This window comes from Chrysemys picta, chromosome 4 (genome assembly GCF_011386835.1).
Source record: "Chrysemys picta bellii isolate R12L10 chromosome 4, ASM1138683v2, whole genome shotgun sequence".
NCBI classification, from domain to species: domain Eukaryota; kingdom Metazoa; phylum Chordata; order Testudines; family Emydidae; genus Chrysemys; species Chrysemys picta.
In genome coordinates, this window is record NC_088794.1 from 119,769,605 (window position 1) to 119,796,292 (window position 26,688).

Here is a 26,688-nt window from a genome sequence, read left to right on the forward strand (position 1 = left end):
GAAAGAAGTGGTGGTATTCATGATTCGCCAGGGAGTCTGAGTTACTACTTCTTTTGATGCCTCAATATCTCATTAGAGTGACTGTGATACTGGGAAGCTGTCTTCTAACCATACTGAGCTTCTGACAATTCAAGAATATTGAAACCGTATGGCACTTTTTGCAAGTGCAGGATTGATAACCAATATCCTAGCCAAATTCCAATGTAGGAAATTACATACACATCCCTCTGCTCCCCCTTGCAGTTTGAAATGAATGGGGTAGTCTTCCTTACATCCTGTCCTAAACTGTTGTGTAATGTTGCTCTTCATAATTAAATAGACTTGAATATATTAATTGCTAGATCAGATTAATGGTCCAGCTAATCTATCATCCTATCCCCAATAAGAGGAGTTTCTGTAAGGTGTAAAACCTCCATAATGGACAATTATACAAACTTTCTTCCTAACCCCATAATGTAGTTAATTGGTGGCTTATATCATGAAACATAAGGCGCAGTAGTGCATTCCATGAAAAAGGGCTGGCCGTGGTATGGAAAAAAACTGGAGAAGCTGTAATCAGTGGCAGAGAGTGAGTAGTCACCTTAAGAAACAAGATAAAGAATCAAGATTCCCCAAACATGAATGAGGTGTAATTTTTCCATAAAAGTGCAGATTAGAGAGTAAGGGAGGAGTCTAGCTTGTTTTGGCGAGGAGTGGCTGGAAGGCTCACATCTCTATATAAAGTGATGTTTTGTCTGTGTTGTGTGATGGTTGTTCTATATGTAAAGAGGGGTGGGTCTCTGGGTAAAGGAGCAGTAGGTTACATTACCTTAGATACCATAACTTTTTCTTTCTCTAATTTTTTGTTATGTATGCAACCTTAACTCACACACACACACAGTGTAGTGTTCTGGCATATTCATTTAATATTGATTTGAACATATGGGCTACATGCAGGTGAGCTCACAGGGAAGGCTGGAGTGGATGTCCTTCCAGGGAATGTCATATAGGGGAAAAAACCCTGCTTTTCACATTTCTTTTTAATCAAGGTATGCCTACTATGGCAAGCGGGCTGTTCCATCTCCAAATTGGCATTTGTGACAGTATGTTCAATACACTGGGGCCTGGTCTACACTAGGCGTTTATGTCGAAGTTAGCGCCGTTAAATCGAATTAACCCTGCACCCGTCCACACTGCGATGCTATTTAGTTCGACATAGAGGTCTCTTTAATTCGACTTCTGTACTCCTCCCCGACGAGGGGAGTAGCGCTAAATTCGACATGGCCATGTCGAATTAGGCTAGGTGTGGATGGAAATCGACGCTAATAGCTCCGGGAGCTATCCCACAGTGCACCACTCTGTTGACGCTCTGGACAGCAGTGCGAGCTCGGATGCTCTGACCAGCCACACAGGAAAAGCCCCGGGAAAATTTGAATTTGAATTCCTTTTCCTGTCTGGCCAGTTTGAATCTCATTTCCTGTCTGGACATCGTGGCGAGCACAGCAGCACTGGCAACGATGCAGAGCTCTCCAGCAGTGATGGCCATGCAGTCTGGGAATAGAAAGAGAGCCCCAGCATGGACTGATCGTGAAGTCTTGGATCTCATCGCTGTGTGGGGCGATGAGTCCGTGCTTTCCGAGCTGCGATCCAAAAGAAGGAATGCAAAGATCTACGAGAAGATCTCTAAAGACATGGCAGAGAGAGGATACAGCCGGGATGCAACGCAGTGCCGCGTGAAAATCAAGGAGCTGAGACAAGGCTACCAGAAGACCAAAGAGGCAAACGGATGCTCCGGATCCCATCCCCAGACATCCCGTTTCTACGAGGCACTGCATTCCATCCTCGGTGCTGCCGCCACCACTACCCCACCAGTGACCGTGGACTCTGAGGATGGGATACTGTCCACGGCCGGTTCCTCAGACATGTTAGGGGACGGGGAAGATGAGGAAGGAGATGAGGAGGGCGAGGCAGTTGGCAGATCTCACAACGCTGATTTCCCCGACAGCCAGGATCTCTTCATCACCCTTACAGAGATCCCCTACGAAGCGTCCCCAGCCATTACCCCGGACACAGAATCTGGTGAAGGATCAGCCAGTAAGTGTTGTAAACATCTAAACATTTATTTTTAACAAAACAGGAATATTAACAATTAAAAGAATGGGTTGTTCATGATTAGTGTGCCCTAGGCGCTTAACGGTTTAGTAAGGGGCAGTGCAAGTTTTGAAAAGAAATCTAGCAATGTCCGGTTTTCAGTGATTGTCCTGCACAAGCCGCTCTACTGTGTATTCCCTGCTACTGCAGCTACAGTAAAATGCGGTCTATATGTGCGGGGATAGAGCAGTAATCCTCCTGGGACATCTCGATGAAGCTCTCCTGGAGGTAACTTGAAAGCCGTTGCATGAGGTTCTTGGGGAGAGCGGCCTTATTGGGTCCTCCGAAGTACGACACGTTGCCGCGCCACGAGATTATCAGGTACTCGGGGATCATTGCTCTGCACAGCAGGGCGGCATACGGCCCTGGTCTTTGGAGGCTTTCCCGGAGCATTCTCTCTTTGTCGCTCTCGGAGATCCTCATCAGGGTGATGTCGGCCATGGTGACCTGCTTTTAATTAGGTAGGGGAATGTTAGTGTTGGGACTGCTTTCCCGTTCCTTTACAGAACTGTCACCGCTGGTTTGCAGCCACGCGGTGGAGGCGGGAGAGGGGCAGCCGAAAGGGATCATTCCCGGGGACAGCCGCGAGGGGGTGGGACAGGGGCAGAGTTCCCGCTTGCCGGATTGCTGGCAGCAGGGACTGACATTGATTTAAATGTGAAATGAGGCCAGTGGTAATATAAAAGTTTTAAACTGCCACAAGTGTACGGCTTACCATGTCTGCCTGCAACAGAAATTCCGTTGTGCTGCCTCGCTTCTCAAATGTGCTGTTCAAGACCCCAGGCACAGAATGCGAAGGCCGAGAATTCGACCTTGTGCTGAGTGCGCATGTGAAAGGTGCTGTGCATGGTCTTGTTCACAGAGAAAGACTATGTTCTTTGTTCACAACTACATTTATCTTTCAGAGGAATTCACTCCCTTTTTCCCATTTCCACAGCCCCGTCTGCGACTGTCTCACAACCTAGCCTGGAATCACACTCCCAGAGGCTAGCGCGGATTAGGCGTAGGAAGAAGAGGACACGGGAGGACATGTTCTCTGAGCTTATGGCCTCTTCCCAAGCCCAGGCAGCACAGCAGACCCAGTGGCGGGAGAACTTGACCCGAATGCACCAAGCCAACATGGATCGGGAGGAGAGGTGGCGGCAGGAAGACCAGCAGGCGACTCAAACGCTGCTTGGACTACTGAGGGAGCAAACGGACACGCTCCGGCGCCTTGTGGATGTTCTGCAGGAACGGAGGCAGGAGGACAGAGCCCCGCTGCAGTCCATCTCTAACCGCCCTCCCCCGCCACCAAGTCCCATACCCACCTCACCCAAAGTGCAAAGAAGGAGAGGCGGCAGAGTCCCTGCTAACTCTCACTCCACCCCTGCAGAGAGCTCTAGTAGCAGAAGGCTCTCATTTCCCAAAATTTGAAAAGTTCTTTCCTTCCCGCCTGACACAAGCCCACGTCCAAGTTTCACCTCCCAATGCCATGTGTAGTTGATAATAAAAAATTCGTTTCTGTTAACTACTGTTTCAATCATGTTCTTTTGGAGGAGGAGGGGAAAGGGGGTTGGAAATTGGACAGGACAGTCTCCTTTGGCAGGGTACATAGTCGGGGGCAGGCACAGCAGCAGGGCATATACACAGTGCAGTGATGCAGTGACTAGTTGCCCCGGTTAGTCTGGGAGGTTGTTTTGATGTAATGTTGGGGGGGGTGGGTTGCTCTGTGACTTTGTGGCGGGGGAGGGCAGTTACAGATCTTAAGCGCCGGTCCTTAGACAGGATCACAGAGCCACACAGCATGGGATCTGTAACCGTCCTCCCCCTGCCACAAAGTCAAATAGACCTCCCATACACACAGTCCCGATCAGGAGGGGTGACAGGCTCCGTTGAAACAAGCATCCCACCGCAGCGGAGCCTGTCAATCCTTGAGTTTAGAAGCTGCATTCGCATCACAACACTAGACCCGCCCCGCACCACAGTCTGCGTCCCAGTTTTAAAAAATTCCCGCTAAAACAGTATTAAAGAAAACGGTGTGCTTTAACAAAGTAGAACTATTTTTATTTCGACACGTGTGTTGGAGGGGGGGTGAAGGGGGTATGTAACTGGATAGGATAGTCAACATTACCTGGGTAAAGAAACGGGGGCAGGTTTAGCTTCTCAGTACACAAACTATAAAATCACAGGTTACCCTGCTCACTCAGGAACTTTGCTTTCAAAGCCTCCCGGATGCACAGCGCTTCCCGCTGGTCTCTTCTAATCGCCCGGCTGTCTGGCTGTGAGTAATCACCAGCCAGGCTATTTTCCTCAACCTCCCACCCCGCCATAAAGGTCTCCCCCTTGCTCTCACAGAGATTGTGGAGCACACAGCAAGCTGCTATAACAATGGGGATATTGGTTTCGCTGAGATCACAGCGAGTCAGTAAGCTTCTCCATCTCCCCTTGAGACGGCCAAAAGCACACTCCACCACCATTCTGCACTTGCTCAGCCGGTAGTTGAAGAGTTCTTTTTCAGTGTCCAGGGCGCCAGTATAGGGCTTCATGAGCCAGGGCATTAGCGGGTAGGCTGGGTCCCCGAGGATGACTATAGGCATCTCCACATCCCCAACAGTTATTTTGTGGTCCGGGAAGTAAATACCTTGTTGCAGCCGTCTAAACAGACCAGAGTTCCTGAAAACACGAGCGTCATGAACCTTGCCCGGCCATCCCACGTAGATGTTGGTAAAACGTCCCCTGTGGTCCACCAGTGCTTGCAGCACCATGGAAAAGTATCCCTTTCGGTTAATGTACTGGGTGGCCTGGTGGTCCGGTGCCAGGATAGGGATGTGAGTTCCATCTATGGCCCCACCGCAGTTTGGGAATCCCATCGCTGCGAAGCCATCTATGATCGCCTCCACGTTTCCCAGGGTCACTACCTTTGGCAGCAGTACATCAACGATTGCCTTCGCTACTTGCATCACAACAACCCCCACGGTAGATTTGCCCACCCCAAACTGGTTCGCGACTGACCGGTAGCTGTCTGGCGTTGCAAGCTTCCACAGGGCTATGGCCACTCGCTTCTGTACACTCAGTGCAGCTCGCAACCGGGTGTCACTGCGCTTCAGGGCAGGGGACAGCAACTCACAAAGTTCCAGGAAAGTTCCCTTCCGCATGCGAAAGTTTCGCAGCCACTGGGATTCATCCCAGACCTGCAGCACTATGCGGTCCCACCACTCAGTGCTTGTCTCCCGTGCCCAGAATCGCCGTTCCACGGCATCAACATGACCCATTGCCACTGTGATGTCCTCGGCGCTGGGTCGCCTGCTTTCTGACAGGTCTGTGCTACTCTCAGACTTCAGGACATCACCGCGGTGCCGTAGCCTCCTTGCCTGACTTTTCTGCATCTGCCTCAGGGAAACCTTTATGATAAGCTGCGAGACGTTGAGAGCGGCCACAACTGCAGCGATGGTCGCAGCGGGCTCCATGCTCGGAGTACAGTGGCGTCCGCGCTGTCAATGACTGGAAAAGCGCGCGAACTGTTTTCCCGCCGGCGCTTTCAGGGAGGGAGGGCGGGAGTGATGGACGGATGACGACAGTTTCCCAAAAGCACCCTCGACTCATTTTGTTACCCAGAAGGCATTGCCGGCTACACCCAGAATTCCAATGGGCAGAGGGGACTGCGGGAACTGTGGGATAGCTGACCACAGTGCACCGCTTCGAATGTCGACGCTATCACCGTTAGTGTGGACGCACAAAGTCGAATTACTGTCCTTAGTGTGGACACACACGTTCGACTTTGCAATATCGATTACAAAAATTCGATGCAAGTAAAATCGAACTACTCTCGTAGTGTAGACAAGGCCTGGGACTCTCTCTAGTGTATTTCATTCCCATCTTTGCTGCTTTTTAAGATAAAAAAAACAGTTCGTTACGAGTTTTAAAAAATATTAAAAGAAGCACTCTCCTCATTTCCCTTGCCTTGCCTCAGGTTCTTTCTCAGGGCACTTGGCAAAGAGGGAAGTAAGTTAATGGAGAACTTATATCTTACACCCACACATCAGAAACATCTGTGTTAGTACAAAGGGAAAGTCAGTATTAAATCAGAAAAAGGCAGTTGAGGAGGAGAGTCCTCAAAAGAATATTTTTTGCTGGCTGTGAAATTCCCCATAGTCCTTTGAGGCCTCCACCTTCCTCTGCATACCTCCCTGTAATCTTACTGGGGTTTACATGAGTGCCCTTTATTTGAGTTTGAGAACAGCAATGTGGGGCGCAGGGAGGGAGGACCAGCTCCTGGCCCCAAAGCCCAGGTGGGCTGCACAGGGAGGAGTTTCTGAACCCTGGGATCCCTCATCCACACATCCCTTGACAACCTATCAGGAGGAGAGTGGGTGTGTGACCACTGCCGAGGCCCACGGGAGGCTGCTGGCTCCGTGAGGGTGAACCCTGCTGCCTCTATTTCCCCGCCAGGTTGGCAGATCCAGGCAGCATCGCCTCATCCCCACCTGGCTGGCCAGTGGCTCCAATCCCAAGCTCATCCGCAACAGCCCCAATCCGGGAGTCCAAGGCCGCCTGACCACATCGCTCACCCCGAAGGCTGGTCGTATACAGAATGAAAAGTCTTTCTATAGCTGTAAGGAGGAATTAATCAATCAATATTTTGAGAGCTGTAGGAAAATGTTTTAATCTATGAAAATAAATTTTACAACACAGGAAAGCTTTCAAGACTTAATTTATTAGCTCTTGTAATGCACTTTTGGATCCTTGAAAAGGTGGCAATATATAAGTGCAATATTATTTTATTAAAGTAAAAACTATTAATATTGGCAATGTTATGACACAAAGGCTATAAGGAAATATAGCCCCTCATATAGAATAAAAATATTTAAATATACAAAAGGAAACAACTTACTTTGCAGTTAAAGACCGGCACAGCTGAACAATATTGGAACTTTGGTTTATTTTGAAAGGCCACTGAAAACTTTAAGTGTTCATTATCATCTCTTGTGGGGCTGCAAAATTGGGTGGGAAATATCAAGTGAATGAACTTTCTCATGAGATTTCTGATATTTTATGTTTCAGGATATGCTGGAAATACTGTGGGGATTTTGGAACACTATTTTAGGACCTCTGTAACTGGGATATAAAGAAATACCTAAAGTGAACAGGAATAATAATATAAATATTAATTAATATAATAATGTTATCCTAACATTTTTGGAACCTACAAATAGACATCTGGATCTCAGTTTCAAATGCTTTAATGTTTCTACGTGTTCAGAGCTGGGCTTTTGGGATAGCTTGCTATAAAGGAAGGATCCATTAGCAAAATTTAGATGTGGGTATGAGACATTAATCTACCTCAAGTAAGGGGGCTGTTAAAGGGTGGGGTTGTTGATTTGTGGCCATTACTAATTTAATCCAAGCTAGTTCATCCATCCCTGATTGTAGCATAAGGGATATAAAAACAAAATCAAATAAACAAAATCCCCACATTAAAGCAAATACAGTAGGGAACAAACTTACGTTATACTATATAATGGACAATGTACAGCTTCGAAAAATGTGAGATGTCTCCAGTCCAGAGTCTTTGCCAAATATGAGCACACTGGAAAAGCATTTGTTCCCTTTTAGTCAGAAGCTGAGTATTATTAATGTAGGGCTTACATGTATTTGTTGTTTAAGGCCGAGATAGTGCTGTACATAAATAAGGAACAAGAAGGAGTGTATCAGATTTGAACTGCAGTCTGTTTACTTAAGTTTAGTGAGAGGGAAATGTACAAGACACACACTGCAGATATGTTTTCTCTGCTTAGGCCATATGTATGTATAGAGTAGTGCAGAGATAAGGGACAAATCAAATATTTTATATATGTCACTGGTCATAATGAGAGATAACTGAACAAGAGTCAGACAGGGAAAAAGGACAGATCCATAAATCACTGTTTTGGTCCTGTGAACAAAAATAAAAAAAATGTTTGCATTCTCAAGTCAGCGTCCTCCCTCAGTCCCTCTCACTGCAAGGCTTCCCCTTGCTTCTTGCTCCCTCATGTCAAGTGGGCTGTGGGTGGGATTGAGGACAATGGAGAGGCAGAAAGGCAGCAGGAAAAGTACATTTATACAAATGTGTCCCAGGTGCACCAATATATCCTTGCCCTTCAGACAGTCACACTCCCTTTTGACAGGATGAAGAACTCAGACCATATCACGGCCCATAAAAAGACAATGATGTCACCAGCTCGGTCCCACCACAGGCTATTGGGGACAAGGAAGCACAACTGTGAGAGGAATAAAAACAATTATAAATGTGTTTATTATGACTATGATGATTATAGAAAGAAAACTAACTTTCTTTCTTTCTTTCTTTCTTTCTTTCTTTCTTTCTTTCTTTCTTTCTTTCTTTCTTTCTTTCTTTCTTTCTTTCTTTCTTTCTTTCTTTCTTTCTTCATACTTAGAATGTAAGTTCTTTAAAGCAGGGAACTCATCTTTTGTTTAAGTGCCCTGCACATATATTGACCCATGCAAATAAATATTAATAAATAATAATTATATACCATAAACACACAGCCCCAAAAGGCCCATTACAAAAAAAATCAAATATCTTGAGATTTACAGCTCAAACAAGTTTAAATTACTGCCTGCAAATTTTCTTGCACTAACATTCTGTGTCCATTGTTTATTGCCCCTAAATTTTCCAGCTTTCATAAAATAGAGAATTCCCTCATCTCCCTTACACACACATTTCAGTTTGCCCTACCCAAAGAGAGGGGTGATTTTATGGGATTCATTTTACTACAAGGAATACATACGAAAACCTTGATATTTTTTTTTCTTTTCTAGGTTTATTTGACCATACAGAATGAATAGTGGGCAATATGCCAGACACACTTGCTAGACTAGTTTTATTGTATTATTTAATGCATCTGTTTCTTTCACTGCTGAGTGAAACAAACCTACAAGGGTAGCTATTGTATAGCTTGAGCAATCTTGAATATACCAAATCTTTCTGTTAAAAATAAAATACAGTCAGTTCTCGTCAACTGATGCACAATCCAACTGTCACTGATTGGCTGATTTCTTCTAGATGTCACAGTAGAGATGAGTCTTGAGGAGGGATATTAAAGTAGAGAGAGTGGTGGCCTTACAGACTACTGCAAAAAGGGTATCCCATGTGAAAGGGGCACTTTTTACTACAAGTTAATAGTGACATCTAGGCTGCTTTTACCTGAATAAGCTCAAAACAGAAGCTATATTTCATAGCTGCAGTCCAGTTCATATGGTATATTCTTTACCTTGTTGTACATACAATACAATAGCTTGGACTAAGTTCCCATTCCATGGCTGTCTGGAATACAGGGACAGCATTTCTACAAATTCAGCTGCCAGGAATATTTCTTTCTGCTTGGTGACATACTTTAAACCTTGTATTCCTCACACAGGGTCATGTATGCTCTAGTGGGCCTTATGGGGTCCAGCTACCAGCACAAACAAGTCTAAATAAACATGTAATTGCTATGGCACTTAAAGCCTCTCTAAATATTTCTTTTCCAGAGGGAAGATTTGCTGCATGCACTGGTAGCTTTGGTGGGTGGGTGGTGTTAGATAGGAATAAATATGCCTGGAGTCTGGCAGCACAAGGAGAATAAGCAGAAGGAGGGAGTGGTGTGGAAAAATAAAGCAATCCAATAATCAACGGAGCAGAGGCACATAGGGAGGTTGCCTGGGCACAGCCCTGAGCATAGGCAGTTAAAGCTCAGAGTCCCCTGGCTGTCATGAAGCGATTGGTTTGAGAACTGCAAGGTCACTCCCATGGCCGCTGTGCAAAGAGCTTACACTCTGAAGGTCACTTGCAGTAAAGGGATGGGCACGGGGGTTGGGTTTGTTCAAAGTATATTGTTCCCTGAAAGAAATAAAAGCAAATTCAAACTTTTGTTGCTTCAGCAAATGTGTATGTGAACTATAGCTGTCTGTTAAGCCATCCTAGATGTGTCAGAGTTCCCCGATGAGTTAGATTCTTTTCTACCTGTAGAGGGTTCAACCATTCCAATGACAGGAATACAGCCACATAAACCTGCTCTACTATTCAAAGTAACGTATATAACTTCATGTATCTACAGGGCTCTCTGGTATGTCTGGTTGAAAATCTTCCATCTAAACTGGTTTTCAGCAGAAAACTGGGTTTTCAATTACAATTTTTTTTCTCAAAAAGTGTCTGCTTTCCACAAAAAATGTCATTTTTCTTCAAAATATTTTCAGCCAAAATCTTTTGGTTTGAGAATTTTTGTTGGCTCCAGACTCAAAAATTTTGGTGGAGAAAAAATTTGGACCAGCTCTACACTCCATCATTCCAACACCATCACACCTAGAACTGTATCCTCATCCGCTAATGAAAAAGAAGTTGACATATCCAAAGAGTCAAGGCTGAGTTCTGAATCTAAACTTTTTTAAACTTTGAGGGTGCTCGAATCCATGAATTTGCTTCAGTCCATTACTGAGATTGCTGGACAGCTGTGAAGTTTGGATAGAGCCACTTGCTTGGCCTTTCTTTCCCCTCCTCCCCCACACCCCATGCCTCAGTCTATTGTGTGCTCTGATATAGGGAATCAAAACAGATATCCTCTCTGGACAAAAGCCAACACCGGAGCCAGGCAGGCTGACATAACATTGAAGTATCCAGTGTTCACCCCTGTCTGCTAAGCACTAGAGTTCTTTCATTAGCAATTTGGCATGCGTTCAGTGGTGGCATCATTTAATGGAACAGAAAGTCACAGGAAAAAATTCTTATTGTAGTAGTTTCTGTCTGTCTCTGGCAAATACTCTGCCTAAGGGATCAGTGCACAGGCTTCCTGAGGTTTCCTCCAATTGTTTGTGCCTAGCTGCCTTGCTGCTAGACCATAAACAGATCTGGCCTCACCCTTATACAGATAACTGGAGGGATCATTGATTTACTTGAATAAACATCCATTTTATTTATATATATTTAGTGCCCAGCATTGGACCTGGTCAGTGCTTTGAAGGGAGATCTCCCAAAGCACCTAGCTGCTCGAGAAGATGATGATGTTGGTGATTCCACAGGGGATGCAACAATGTACAGGCTTTGTATGCATGAATGAGTGTGGGCTCTTGGCCTCTCAGTAAATGGCCCAGAGAGCGGATATGGTAACCTACTATTATAAGTAGCTGCTATCAAAGTTCCCCTTTAACTCAAGAAGTAGATACTGGTGTTTCTCAATCTGGAGGACCTGAGAGGGGGTGGCTGCATTTCTGTGGTGGGTGAACTGATCCCTGCACATGGTTTGTATTTGCATTTGTAAAGCTCTCTCAGATTGGGATGGAAGGTGCTATATGCTATTATGTACTATTTAACGTGGGCTAGATTATGGCTTTATATCATGAAACATAGGGGAGTGCTAGCCAGAAAGGCACAACAACTTGGTAACAGCCTCCCTGAGTCAGTCACAGGCTCCAGGAAGGCACAGAAGGAGCTGTAGCTGCTACATCTTTTTACAGGGTGCCTCACAAACTTCCCTTGCACTTACCAAGCTCCACCAGCCAGTACAGTGGGGAGGGGTAGCACCAGGAAATCCCTCCTCCTTCCTCCCTATCATTTTCTTAGTACCACTCTAGGCACAAGTGTCCTCCAGTCCTTGTGCACAGGAATTGCATGGCAAGAGATTGTGTCAAATCCCAGGGCAGAAGTTCGAGACTGCAGGGAGAGGCTCCAATCTAGACCTATAAAGAAAAACACAATTGAGACATACATATAGATGCATGCATCTGAAGAAGTGAGTTTTTTTACCCATGAAAGCTTATGCCCAAATAAATCTGCTAGTCTTTAAGGTGCCACCGGACTCCTGGTTGTTTTTGTGGATACAGACTAACACAGCTACCTCCTGATATTTGACATATATATAGATACACTAAAAAGGATAGGATGGACATATTATTATTAATTATTATTATTATTATTATTATTATTATTATCTATACATCAGTGCAACTGAGGCTTCTCTTCACCTTTTGCCATCCTGAGCATTAAACTGTTAACATTCAGCTGGCTGTTAGTTACCTTATTTTGTTTAGATGCATCAGTGTTTGAAATTATATTTCAAACCACAGCTTTTCAATCTTTTTGCAATGCTCTGCAGCTGGAACCTCCGAATATAATGTCACCATTGTCATTCGGTTTTAAAATGACGTAAAATAAAACTGTCCACTTCTTCAGAAAGCAGGTATTAATAAAATCATGTCCAGCTCATAATACAATATCCTGCTAACAGTATCACAATTGTTTGGAGAGAATTTGGCCAATACTCCAAATAATAATAACATAAATTTACCAGTATCCAGCATGTTGGATAGGAACTGAATTACCCACTAGAGACTTGAGGCCCTAATCTTTCTTTTTCTCTCCTGGATGATCCACCATTCAGATACTTCAGAGTGGTTCTTATCATCGTAACTCACCAGCTTATTCTCAAGGGCCTATCATCAACTGTGTTGTTCCAACTTGCTTCCACTTGAAGACAAAAAAACCAACCAAACAAAAAACAAACAAACAACAACAAAAACTAACCGAATAAACAAAAATATAGGAGGGGGCAGGAGTATTTGCTCCAGGTTTAAATTATGTATTAAACAGGTGACAGCTGTTATTCAAAATAAACAGGATTTCTTTTTTATTACTACTATTTTAAAAGACAATAGTGTCTTGCTTCCTAATGTCTTAGCTAACGCACACTGATAATGGGGCTCTTTTAAACTGCAGAAGCAGATGGTGACATGGTGTTATCCTGGCTAGTGCTGAACGTCTGATTGTTCATTTGTCTCAGAACTCATCAGCCTAACGAGCAGAGCAGTAGTGTAATGATCTGTGGCCGCAAACATGTACAGATAATGGGGTCATCAAGTAACCCTGCATGGCAGCTTAGGTAACAAAGCATGGAACCAGGAGAAAGTTTTTAATCCCCCATATGATGGCCTGATGCTATAAGGATGGGATTGGAGAAGACATCAGGGAAGAAGAATGATTTGGTTGTTGTGACAGATGGTAACACAATGGAATTATAGGCCTAATGCTGTGATGTACATGGGCCCAATTCATCCCCTGATATAACTCAACTGACATTGGTAGCTAAACTGGGGGGTTAATTTGGCTCAGAGTGTTTATGGAGGTGTAATTGATACTTTCCCCTGGTGCCTTAGCATGTAAATTACTCCAGTGACACCATTACTCTCCCTTAGATCCTCATACCCATCTACAGCATGGAACATGGACTTCCTTATTTATCACCTCTGAATTTGTCCTGCCATAGCTACAGAGAGAACAGAACTATTAGGTCCTGAGAGCCAGTATATATTCTGCAGAGATTTACTCAGTCTAGGTTTAAATAAGCCATGCTTTGAGGCTTCCACATCTTCCTGGGAGATTATTCCACAGTTTGATAGACCTCACTGTTAGGAATATTTCTTTGATACTAAGGCTAATTTTTTTTCTTTTAAGATGTCACCCCCTTAGCCTTAGTTATGACCCTCATGCCACTCTTAACCTTAAAAATGAAGAAAGAGAATACATGTTATCTGACAAAACATTGTATTTGCCACTTAATTAGACTCATTCACCAGGTTGATATTGTTAAGACAGGAATCAGCAGGTGGCCCTGTTAGAGAATGCGTAGTCTTCTAAGTTCATTATTGTGAAAGCAAATCTTCAGTTCTAGGAAGCCATGCTGTGTTGTTGTTAGCTTTGTTCGTGCAAGGTTATACAAGATTCTGTGCAGATGGAGCTGTAGGAGTAGCAGTGAAGCTTGATCTGAGCCTTGGTTTCTGATGAGAGTCAATTCTAGAGGCATACTTCCCCCCCACCCCCCCACCCCCGGGATTTTCAATGAGACCATGGTCTTGTGGAAGTGAAAAGTATCTCTGTGAAGGTAAAAAAGTGACACATCAAAGAGCGGGGGTCAGCTTATAAATGGGTCTACACCAAAATTTGATGATTTTAAACTCTATGGAATCATTGAATTGAATATCTAATACAGGGATCGGCAACCTTTGGCACAGGCCCACCAGGGTAAGCACTCTGGCGAGCCGGGCTGGCCCGGTTTGTTTACCTGCTGCGTCCGCAGGTTCGGCCGATCGCAGATCCCACTTGCCGTGGTTTGCCGCTACAGGCCAATGGGGGCGGCGGGAAGTGGCGGCCAGCACATCCCTCAGCCCACGCCACTTCCCGCAGCTCCCATTGGCTGGGAATAGCGAACTGCGGCCACAGGGAGCTGAGGGGCTCCATGCCTGCAGACTCTCCAGGTAAACAAAACATCTCAATCCATCAGCGGCTTACCCTGATGGGCCAGGAGCCAAAGTTTTCCAACCCCTGAAATCTAGGGTCGGCTTATGAAAGGATCATACAGTTTTTGCTATTTTTACCTATCCATTTTGGGGGGGTCGGCTTATAAACGAACAGGCTAATGAACAAGTATATACAATTAACTTTCCCTTCTTCCAATACCCCTGTTAAAAAACCTCAGCATTAGTGCAACCAAACTCCATCCAAGAAAAATTGTCTCCCTTCTCCCAATATCATTACTAAAATCAGCCATTAGGAGTTGTTGTTCAGCAATGTTGGACTTTCTTTTACTACCATCATACTTTGCTCCAGGGGTTGTGGTTGCAGTATGGGATAATAATTTCCATAAATAGTCACAAGCATAGCTATTACTGGTCCGAATACTGAGAGAGACTTTTCAGAACACATGGGAAGGGTCTGGAAATTCTTTCTATTTATCAGTGTATACTTTTTTAAAAAATAAATGTTTAACTGACAGAGCAGGTTTACTGTGAATTTCTTTTTCATGTGTAGATTTTACCTAATGTTGTCCTTCTCATATTGAGCTCAAAATAGTCCCCAAATCTGAAAACATTAAGACATGGACAATTATCTAAAATACTGTTATATATTCAATTTTAAAAATAAATAGGCAGCTTGCTTTGTATAATAATAGTCCCTAGTCATGTATTTTGGGTCTGTGATGGGGTATACTTTGCCCTTCATATTCCCCTGCTGGAAGCCCTGCTGTCCTACTGCACCCTATCCCAGGAAGGAGCAGTGGAAGTGGGTCCTCCAAGGCTGCCTAGAAAGGCATCATGGAATCAAAGCCCAGCTGGCTCAGATAAAAGGAGCTGAAGGGGCTGAGTAGATCAGTTCCTGGTTGGGACCAAAAGGCAAGGAAGGGTGCTCCTCTCTGGCCAAAGGAACTCACTAACATGGTTTACTGGACCCAGGAGAAAGAGCACCTAAGAACTTTAACGGTAAGGTAACAGGTAAAGGTAAAGGGACCAGGTTGGAAGAGGTCCAGGAAATGCAGCAGCAATTAATTAAAGGAAGTTGTATGTGCCTGCTGCTTATAGGATCCCTGGGTTGGAACCTGGAATAGTGGGTGGGCTGGGTTACCCCACTGGCAAAGTTGCCTAAGCCGTGAGCAGGAGACAAGGCTTCTGTAGAGGTCTGAATGAAACGCTGGGTTTAAAGGGCCCAAAGATGCGGCTGAAGACCCTGGTGAGAACAGACAATTTGGTTAACTCTTGGTATGCTGGAGGGTTCATTCTGATGGTGTGGCATGGCGTGGCTGGAGGTCTGAGCCATTGAAGACCCACCTAGTGAGGTTTGGATGCCAGAGTGGGGAAAAGACTGCAGTACCACTCCCAGTCGCTAGGTGGCACTCAAAAGGTGAGTGCCCCCTGTCAGAGGGTCTTTTCCCCCTGTTTTACAAACCTTTACAGATACAAAGATAAATGGTGAAGTGACTGTAAAATATTTCCCACATTGAATCTACCATTTGTTCTTTTAGTCTTACATCCTATCTTGGGTAGTGGTTAATATCAAGTGCTTCAGATAAAGACAATCATCAAAACACAGTCGGCCAGTTGAGCAAAGAAAAAGTTCCTTCTTGACCCTGGAAGGCAGGCAGCTTCTGCTGACAGCAATGACGTTTTATTACCCTTATTATTTTAAGTTGCCCAGATAGTTCTTGGAGCATTTCACTTCATGCCTTTTCTTACCTGTTTGTAAAATGGAAATAATAATAATAATACTTATCCATCTTTGTAAAGTACTTGGAGATTTTTGTGTGAAAAGTATTACAAAAGTACAATGTATTGTTATTATTGATAGTTTTTTTGCAACATGCCGTATATTTTCATCTGGGAGATATCTAATGATTCAGAACCAGGAAGATAGGTTTTGATTGAGTGCAGCAGCTGTTAGTTTATAATAACCGCAAACATTTTCCTCTTCTTTAGCTCTCAGTAGCTGCTAAGGATGTTTTCTTTTGTTTTTGTTTTTGTCAACTCTCTTATGCAGCTTTGGAATAGTAACACCAGCCATTGTGAGGAATGTATACACGTTCTTTAAATCCATGGTGGAAAGCCAGACATGAAGGGGCTGGAGGATGGTTCAAGACATAGGCTTTACAGCAAGGGTTTGGAGGGGGAAAGGAGTGAGAGAACGCGTGTATGCTCTCTCTTTCTCTCTCTCTCTCTATCAGCCAGCTTTATGGATAATGCTGTTTTTTCATATTCCAGTGATGTTCCTTGTTCAGTTTTAGTAGAAAGTGATTTTGTGATTCATTATCACTGTCATGTAATAGCCATTACAAAGCATGATCAGAAGACAGACTGCAGATACTAGCCCCAAACTGTGTTCTCACTTCCATTGGTGTAAATCAGGAGTAACTCCATTGGCATCAGTGACATCAGTTGTAAGTGAAAGCATAATTGGGGATCATTGTTTGACAAGCAGGCATCTGGTCAAGGTTGGGGAGCACCTTCTTAAATTGTACAGATTACACAAGATGCAGTGCATGTTCCCAAATTGAATCTCATTGTGTGTCTTTTGCTGATACTATGGCAATAGCACGCCAGTAATAAACACACCCATGTGGACAAAGATGAAGGATGTGAGGAAGGAAAAAAAGAAATAGGCACTTAATCGAGTGGGGTAAGGAAAAAGTTGTATGGAGAATGATGAGTTTATGAACAGAGAAGAAAAATCAAACCAGTGAAGTGGAGCCTGAACCGAAAGGACAAGTCACACATTCAGAGGGTGAGGACTCACACACAAAGAATCATCCTTCCTAATGGACTCAAACATGACAGCAATCAGCCTCCATGGACTCTGGACAAGCTTGAATAGCTGAAAGCTATTTCCACCTGCATTACCCTTGGTGGAGTGGCTGCTACACACTCACACAAGGGAAAAAGCGTACTGTGCACAATGCAAAGCAGCAGGCATCTGCAGAAAAGAGTTGCCCCAATAGGTTACGATAGTACTGTATATTAGAGTCACAGATTCAAGCTACATTGTCCCAGCCCCTGAGTGCTTCTTTGCAATCATCTCCGCAGGGTGGACACACCAGGTCATTCTCACATCTAGTGTCTACAATTAGGAATGTTAACAAAGGCAGTCTGTGGTAATGGCAGCTTTAGTTGACAAATCTGAGGAACTATCCCAGACTGATGTCAGTAGAGGTTTTGGAACAAATTGAACAAATTAAACAGTAATAAGTAGTAGGACCAGATGCTATTCACCCAAGAGTTCTGAAGGAACTCAAATACGAAATTGCAGAACTACTAACTGAGGCATGTAACCTATTGCTTATATCAGCCTCTGTACCAGATGACTGGCAAATAGCTAATGTAACACTTTTTTTTAAAGGCTCCACAGGCCATCAAGGCCAGTAAGCCTAAGCCAAGGCAAATAGGTTGAAACTATAGTAGAGAACAGAATTATGAGATACATAGATGAACATAATTATTTGGGGAAGAGTCAACATAGCTTTTGCAAAGGGAAATCATTATCTCACCAATCTGTTAAAATTATTTGAGGGAGGTCAACAAACATGTGGACAAGGGTGATTCAGTTGATATAGCACACTTGGACTTTCAGAAAGCCTTTCACAAAATCCCTCACCAAAGGCTCTTAAGCAAACTAAGCAGTCATGGAAGGTCCTCTCATGCATCAATTACTACTTACCAGGAAACAAAGGATAGGAATAAATGGTCATTTTTCATAGTGGAGAGAGGTTAATAGCAAGGCCCCCTGGGGATCTGTACTGGGACCAGTGCTGTTCAACATATTAATAAATGATCTGGAAAATGGGGTAAAAAATGAGATGGCAAAGTCTGCAGGGGATACAAAATTACTCAAGATAGTTAAGTCCAAAGCTGACCGCAAAGAGTTACAAAGTGATCTCACCAAATGTCAGATGAAATTCGGTGTTGATATATGAAAAATAATGCACACTGGAAAACATAATCCCGACTATACATACAAAATGATGGGATCTAAATTAGATGTCACTGCTTAAGAAAGAGATCATGGAGTCATTGAGGTAAGTTTTCTAAAAAATACTTGCTTTATGTGCAGTTGCAGTCTAAAACATAACAAAATATTAGGAACCATTTGGAAAAGGATAGATAAAATAGAAAATATAATAATGTCATATAGAAATACACGGTATGCCCACATCTTGGATATTTCATGCAGTTCTGGTCATCCCATCTGCAAAAAGATATATTAGAATTGCACACACACAAATCCAAAAAATAACAACAACAACAACAAACAAAATCCACAGAAGTGCAACAAAAATGGTCAGGAGAATGGAACATCTTTCATCTGAGGAGAGATTTAAAAGACTGGGATTGGTCATTTAAAAAAAAATAATGGAGATATCTTATCTCCTAGAACTGGAAGGGACCTTGAAAGGTCATCAAGTCCAGCCCCCTGCCTTCACTAGCAGGACCAAGTACTAATCTTTGCCCCAGATCCCTAAGTGGCCCCCTCAAGGATTGAACTCACAACCCTAGGTTTAGCAGGCCAATGCTCAAACCACTGAGTTATCCCTCCCCCCATCTCTTTTAGAAAAGAGATGACTAATGGTAGATGTCTATACGATCATAAATAAGGGAAGTGAATAAGGAAATGTTATTTACCCCTTCACAAAACACAAGAACCAGGGGTCACCCAATAAATTATTAGGCAGCAGGTTTAAAACAAATATTAGGAAGAAGTTCACACAACACACAGTCAAACTGTGGAACTTATTGCCAGGGGAAGGCCAAAAGTATAACTCAGATAAAAAACTAATAAGTTCATGGAGGCTAGGTCCATCAAGAACTATTAGCCAAGATGCAACCCCATGTTCTGAGTGTCCCTACACCTCTGATTGCTAAGAGCTGGGACTGGATGACGGGAGATAGATCACTCAATAACTTGTCCTCTTCTGTTCATTCCTTCTGAAGCACCTGGCTCTGGCCACTGTCAGAAGACAGGATGCTGGGCTAGATGGACCATTGGTCTGACCCAGTAAAGCCATTCTTATGCTCTTAATAATAGGAACATGAACTGTTATAGGGAATGACTAAATACTCTAAAATCCTGAATATCAAAATACTGTAGATATGTTCGGGAAAGATCTGCAAATAGAGCCAAATCCTGAGGCCCTTTGGCAATTTTCATTTACCCTTTGCTCTGGCAAACTCTAATGGACATTAATGCGAGTAAGGAGAGACTAAATACTGCCTCAGAGCCTCTGGATTCAAAGTCATATAGGACCTCTGGAATTGCATCTCTGAATAGAGCCTTTGAATAAGAGGGACAGGGCAGAGAGCTAATGTGGATTAAGGATCAGTCAGCCAGGATGAAATAGGGCCTAGTGGTATAAGTACAAACCTAGGAGTCAGGATCTCTTGAATTCTTATAACCCTTGCTCCAACACTGACTTCTGTGGCCCTGGGGATTTCTCATAACTTTTCTGTGTCAGTTTTCTCCTTTGTAATACTGGCTAAGACTCCCCTTCCAGCCACACTGTAAGTATTTAGTTAATGGCCCAGATTCTCTGTTGAATGGAGTTTGTGTGTGGTGTGGCAGGGGGAGATGGGCACAGTCAGAGTACTAGGATACAGAATATTGCATGAAATCTGTTCCAATGCTTTTGAAGGGCGGTGAAGATGAAAAGTGCTAAGTATTACGGACCTGCTCCTGCTCCCGTTGAAGCTAACAGCAAAATTCTCATTGCTTTCAATGGGAACAAGCCCTGTATTTCTTTAGCCACATCTTTTAGGGCTCAATCCCTTACTTACATGAGTCATTTCATCAAAGTACCTTTAGATGCTTTATAGGGGAAGTCAGTTCTTATATTTCTATTAGAGCAGGGCAAACACAGCAAAAACCTTTCAAGCGTATTTGCTCAACGTTTGAAATTAATTGACTTTGACTGTGTTCATATCCCTTTTTCATTCATTCCCCATGAATATTCTGTGAACAAGTTTGCTGCCAGGAGCCCAGCGATAAAAGCAAATTTTCAGCAGATGTTGCAGACTATTTGTGGAAAGTAAATCTCAAATTCATAATCTTGATTACTCACACTAGAAACCAGTTTCTAAAAACTAAGATTAGCTGGTCAGGGAACAGAAGGAATACCATGTGATACACCTGCCACAAATATGATTCTTTAGGCTATATCTACACTAGCACGTTTGTGGGCATAAATTATGTCACTCAGGGATGTAGAAAAATACCCCCCAGATTGACATACGTTATACCAACGGAAGCCTGATGTGGACAGTGAAATGTTGGCGGGAGACGCTCTCCGGCCAAAATAGCTATGGTCTCTCATTGGGTGTGGTTTAATTATGTCAACAGGAGAGATCTCTCCTGTCAGCGTAGAGTGGCTACACAGGAGATCTTACAACAGCACAACTGCATTGGTACACCTGTGTAAACTCTCTAGTGTAGACATGGCCTTAGTGATGATAGTGCTGTATATTGGCTTGCCACTGTCATGTTTTTTATTTCTGGACACATTTTGGAATAAGTGTCTTTTTTTTCCATGTGGAAATGGAAAAAATAAGTGTCTTTTTTTCCATGTGCATCTTCACTAGGCAAAAAAAGCTAGTTTCTTACCATGTGTTATCTAATATGGTAAGATCCTCATGAAGACCAGGCAGTCTGTAGCTTACAAACAATTTAATAGCTTGAGGTAACCACTACAGTGGAGCTTAGGTTTTATCTCAACCTGCCAATGTGTAAAAAGAAGAACTGGTTAAAACATTTTCACATAGGAATGAAAACAAACATTCACATCTCAAAATGTTTCACAAAATGGAATTATTATTTTCTGGCCAGCCCTAGTTAAAACTGCAAATTGCTTATCTTCTTTAGGATTTTACATCATATTAGTTACCACTTGTTAGCTAACACAGGGGAAGAACACACCTTTTCCTAATGAAGACAAGGCCTAAGAGATCATCTGGGACAATTCTAGAATGGAAGGAGGAGATGGCTTATAATGGTTATCTAACAGCTTCCATATAAGGTTTGTTAAGGGACAATACCAAAATTATTAACTCCGACCCCAGTTCCCCCTTCCCTCCCATCCCACAGAGCCAAAAGAACAGTTTGACTATGGTAGGAGGGGTGGGGGAACCCACCAACTCTTGAAGAAGAAAAAGATGCTTTGGGGATGGGGAGCAGAGCAGGGTAGGGTAGAGATCCAATCCAAAAAAGGAACCCACCAGAATCTCTGAAGAGGATAAGCCTGTCTTTATCTCCATTATGGGATGGCAATGCTTTAAGTATGATAGACATGCCTGCACATGGGTGGTTTTATAATTATTTTTTCTTGAATGCTTTGATACTACCCCTAAATAAATGTACTTTGTTTTCTTTCAAGAACATGGCTGTTTAGCAGTATTATTCACTGGTCATTTCATCCCTGAAGGGAGGAAATGGAGGTGCCCCAAACCCAGTCAGAGCTGCAGGGCATTAAGTGGTTGACATACACTGAGCAATGTGACCATGGTCAAAGTGTGGGAGAATTGTGAAATCCCACCCAGACGCAGATAGGAGCTAGATGTCTAAGACCTGAAATGGGTGTACCCAGAGAAACCAATACAGAGGTACAGCTAGCCACTGTAATCACGACAGTGCCCTGTCAAAACTGCTTGAATTCTGAACATGCATAACGAATGTTTTCACATAGGAATGAGCTATATACCAAAGAAGATTTCTAGGAACTCTTCCACAAAATATTACAAATAACAAATACGTTTGAGACTCACCACTTTTCACAGATAATTCAAGAACAGAAGAAGAGGTGACATCAATCAATAAATGTGTCTTTCAAAATCATTCACTACGTTGCTATGCCTATTACTTAACATATTGTGGGAAAACCCAAATTAAACTGTTGTCCTTTCCTTTACCCCATTAAAAAAAACATCTTCCATCTACATTTCTGCAAATTAATGATCCCCCAGGAAAAACAAGTGAGACCATGATCACTGAGCTAATATGACATATCAGATATGGCATGTCACCTAACATAGACCCTGATCCTGTGACTGGGCAGACCAATGGGCCTGTGTGGGGCCCTATTTACTGCATTGAGACTCTATGCAGGCCCCAGGGTCTGCCCTCAAGGATCTGATTGCGGAGTAGGGGCCATAGAATGGATGATATTTTAAGTTAAACTTTTCTCTGGTAAGTGGTTATCTGTTGCTTTTTCATGATAAGATAAAATTTAAAAAAAAGAACTTGCTGAACTCTTGATTGAAAAATTAAATGTGTTAGACTGGATTTTCCCTTGCTGCTTTTTAATATTTCTGATACACTTAACATCGGTGATTACTGAAGAAGGATTGATTTCAGTTTTGTGTCATTCAGATAGCTTCTCTGCCTTTTAAGTTTCACAGACACTGGGATTTTATGGTCTTAGTGGTTCTACCTCCCCCCTGCCTGCCCTTCTTGGTTTAAAATGAGTATTTCCTGGCACATTATGTGCATATCATACTTGGGAATATCAGTGCAGCATGTTATTATTATCTGAATTGTCTATGGTGTAATACTAGGGCATATATTGCCCCTCAGGGATGAGTTATAGCCACCCACCCATATATTTGGATTATATAGGTGGTCAGGTGCACCATAAAAGGATCTATTGATGCAATAGATAAAAGCATTTTATTTTCAGAGCCCTCAATCCTGTAGATTTGTAACAGGTCCTGAACTAATCTCCAGAGACCTCAAATTGTGATGGTATTTTGATGTTTTATGATATGCTGATGCAAAGATGTGCCATGATATACAAACCTGTTCCAGCAACAAAACTGCACCAGTGACAACCCTAGGTAGAAGGTGCTGCACAGACACCCTGGAGCAAACAGGAACCTCCAAAATCCCACTATATTCCCTTACAAATAAATGGCTAGATTTTCAGAGGTCTTGAGTACCCTTCCATTAACTTCAGTGGGAGGTGTGGATGCTCACTGCTCAGTAACTATGAGGGGCATACCCCGATTATATTTGATTAGACAACTGTGCATGAACGAATTTAAGTAAGTGCTAAGGATGCCTCCTGGAACTTCCTTGACTGTCATTCCGAAAAATAAAAAAAAAATAAAAAAAAAAATATTAGTCATACTCTGCACTGGATTCAGAACAAATTTGAGCTCATCTTTTTCATCTGTGATAAGCAGGAGAATAACTTACATTTGATTTCTATTGTTCTTTAGAGTTTGGTGTTTGCTTGAGTTCCCTTTGGCTTCATGGCCTTTCCCATCAAAGCATTTGCATGGTAACAAGAAATTGTGCCCCTAAACCCAGGCTATGAAGGTTTTAGCAGTTTGCTTAGTTATACAATTAGGTTGACAGAAGGTGGTAGCTTACTCCTTGACACACTCTTAAAAAAAGTAACAACAAAATACTATTGCAAAGAAACTTTGGAAGCAAAATGCCAACATTGAGAGGAATTGGGGAGATGTGGAAACTAAACTTTCAAAAGCCAAGGATGTAGCATCAAGTTAATCAACAAGCCATGTTTAGTCTAGAAGCATCCCTGGGAGGAGTGAGAAATGCAAGAGACAAAAACACCATGTATTGGGCTGCAGAACCACTAACAGACGCTCATATAATCTTCGTCCTGAACAAATTTGGCTTTTATTTAATGTCTGCTTTATTGGTGTGAAGTCGGCATATGGTATTACTAATGATGCCTTGTTCTAGCTCAGGCAAATCTGATACAAAAATAAATAAACAGAAATTAGCAAATAACAGATTCTTCTACTCTAGGGTGAAACAGACCAGATGACTCACTTCAGAGGGTTATTTTACCTCATGGGCTAAAGATGCTGTGCTTTCCTTTCATTTCCTGGCATTACTGATAACCACAACCTCTGGCTTATGCTAAAAGCCAAGCAGTGGATAAAATAACAGTGGCATTACCTTTAGTGCATGGGTAAAAATAGCTTTCCTTTAAATAAAGAAAAAAGTGTTTCAATGAGGAGAACATAGCCCGGCTGCAGCAATTATTAGCCTGGTTTATTTTACCCCCATGAAAAATGCAACCAAGTAAAGTAATGTAATGCAACCAAAGCAAAGTAATGGCTTGGAAATTACTCATATCAAAATGGTGTTGTGCACCGGATATTCTCTGCAGTCTTGAATCACCCTTTCCATTCATTTTCATGTTGTTGCTGCCTTCGAAGAAACATACCATTTCAATTTTCCACAGTATATTCAAGGTCCATATTGAAAACAAATGTGAACCCTCTTTAGAATAACAACCTTGTGTTATTTTTTCCATCAGCAATTTTTTTTCTTTTCCCTTTTAAGTTTGAAGTTCCCTCTGTCTGGTTTGATTAAGTGTGTGAAAAGGTAGGCAGGCTGCCCAGGTCCTAAGAAATGAAAGTTCTTTAAGCAGCCCAGGTGGTTGCATGAAATCCAGAAGCTCAATGGTTAAGGAAGGAGCAACATATGTGAGAGTGATACCACTTTGAGTCCACTTAGCAGTCATTCCAATGGCAGAAACTGAAGACCCCACCTCCTGCTCATTCTGCAGGGGACATTTGACTGTCTATCGAGACCACACGTTAATAGCCTTTAAAGGGAAATCCTCAGTAAAGTTAGACAATCTGTGCAGAATTTAGCCAAAACGATTTCTATCAATGATATGGAAAGTATTGCATATGTAGGTGCATTATAATATTGGAGGAGTGGGCGGGGGGAAAGGGAGAGGAAATAGAGCAGGATTTTTATATCTTCCAATTTATCATTGTAGCCATCTCCTCTGTCTTCTGTGCTTCTGGTGAAGCACTGGAATGGGTTACCTAGGGAGGTGGCGGAATCTCCATCCTTAGAGGTTTTTAAGTTCCAGCTTGACAAAGCCCTGGCTGGGATGATTTAGTTGTGGATTGGTCCTGCTTTGAGCAGGGGGTTGGACTAGATGACCTCCTGAGGTCCCTTCCAACCCTGATATTCTATGATTCAGGCACTATTGCAGACATACTAGGTGGATCACTGCACTAAGATTTCAGATATAAAATCTCAAATATTTGTGACTAAATAAATAAACTGGAAAATATCAGCCTTTTGATTCTTAAGCAAAATTGGGTGGGTTTTCCTTGTTTTGTTTTGTTTTTCTTGTTTGTTATTTTTTTTCCTGATTTTTGTTTTAGTGTTTGTTTTCTTACTGTGTAATGCTTGTTTGCTAAATCACATGGTGGGATTATTTTCCAAATCAGAAAAATTAAAATGTAGATTTTTTTTTAAATTAGGGAGTTCTGTTTGAATAAAGAGAAACAAACAAAAGAATAGATTGGATTGTTAAAAAACATGGTGGATGGGAAATGCTTTTCAATTTACCAAAATGTCTGTGGATTTCTCTTTTCCCATCTTTTGACCAGCTCTAATTTCTACTCAGTTTCACTTTTAGATTGAGATACACTAGACCAATACTACATAGTTTGGGTTGCAAAATACCACCGGTGCATGCTTGTTTGTTTAAAAAACCTTTTCCCACTGTACTTGATATACAAAAACATTTGAAATAATTTGTTCCTATGTGTTGTTTTGGTTTTCATTTGACTTAGTTTAGTGTTCCTTTAAAGAGCACATGCGAGTTATTTGCTGTTGCTGCATTTTAATGTACATATTCATAGCTCTGAGGTCTGATCCAAAACCCACTCAAGTCAATGGAAAGACCCCTGTTGATTTTTAGAAAGCACAGGATCAGACCGTAGGTCCCATTCTCACTGGTGGGCTCTGTGTGGGGGAATACCTGCTTTCAAATGAAGCCATTTTTTATGGGTTCTACAGATATAAAGGTTCACTCATGTGGAATTCAGTTTCTGACTTGGGCTTTGGACAGTAAATTCACAGGGACAAGGATTTTGATTTCTGAATATATATTTGTATATTTTAACTTCTGCAAAGTTATGGTGTCCATGTAGATCAGTAAATAAATTACACCTAATCATGTAGGTATTATTAAAATTGACCACTTTCGCTATACATGCTGCTGGGATGATCTGTTTTTATTTGTTTGTTTGTTTGGATTCCCTATTCAAGTAGCTGCATAAATTATATCTCCACTCCCACTTTACAGCTTTATACCTCAAAACTGTGGCAGGCTTTCATTCCACTGTCATTCTTTTTTTGACTTTTCAAGACAACTCTGAAGCATTTTATGGGCTCCATCTTTGAGTTACGGACTCAACCTGCATTTTATTGCCACTTCTTTCCACGGAGTCAATTAACAAAGTTGA

At 42.5% G+C, this 26,688-nt stretch overlaps 1 protein-coding gene across 1 annotated transcript; it reads left to right on the forward strand.

The window, feature by feature from the left end:
- The first annotated feature begins 1,098 nt into the window (after positions 1–1,098).
- Positions 1,099–3,637, forward strand: LOC135983181 (uncharacterized). Its single transcript, XM_065593477.1, has 2 exons — positions 1,099–2,073; positions 3,068–3,637. Exons 1-2 carry the CDS (start codon positions 1,497–1,499, stop codon positions 3,541–3,543), a joined length of 1,053 nt encoding a protein of 350 aa, XP_065449549.1. The 5' UTR covers positions 1,099–1,496; the 3' UTR covers positions 3,544–3,637.
- Positions 3,638–26,688: the final 23,051 nt, after the last annotated feature.

Coding starts and splice junctions, on each gene's coding strand:
- LOC135983181 (XM_065593477.1), top strand. CDS start 1,497: ATGCAGAGCTCTCCAGCAGTGATGGCCATGCAGTCTGGGAATAGAAAG. Junction 2,074..3,067: donor ATCTGGTGAAGGATCAGCCA/GTAAGTGTTGTA, acceptor CCATTTCCACAG/CCCCGTCTGCGACTGTCTCA.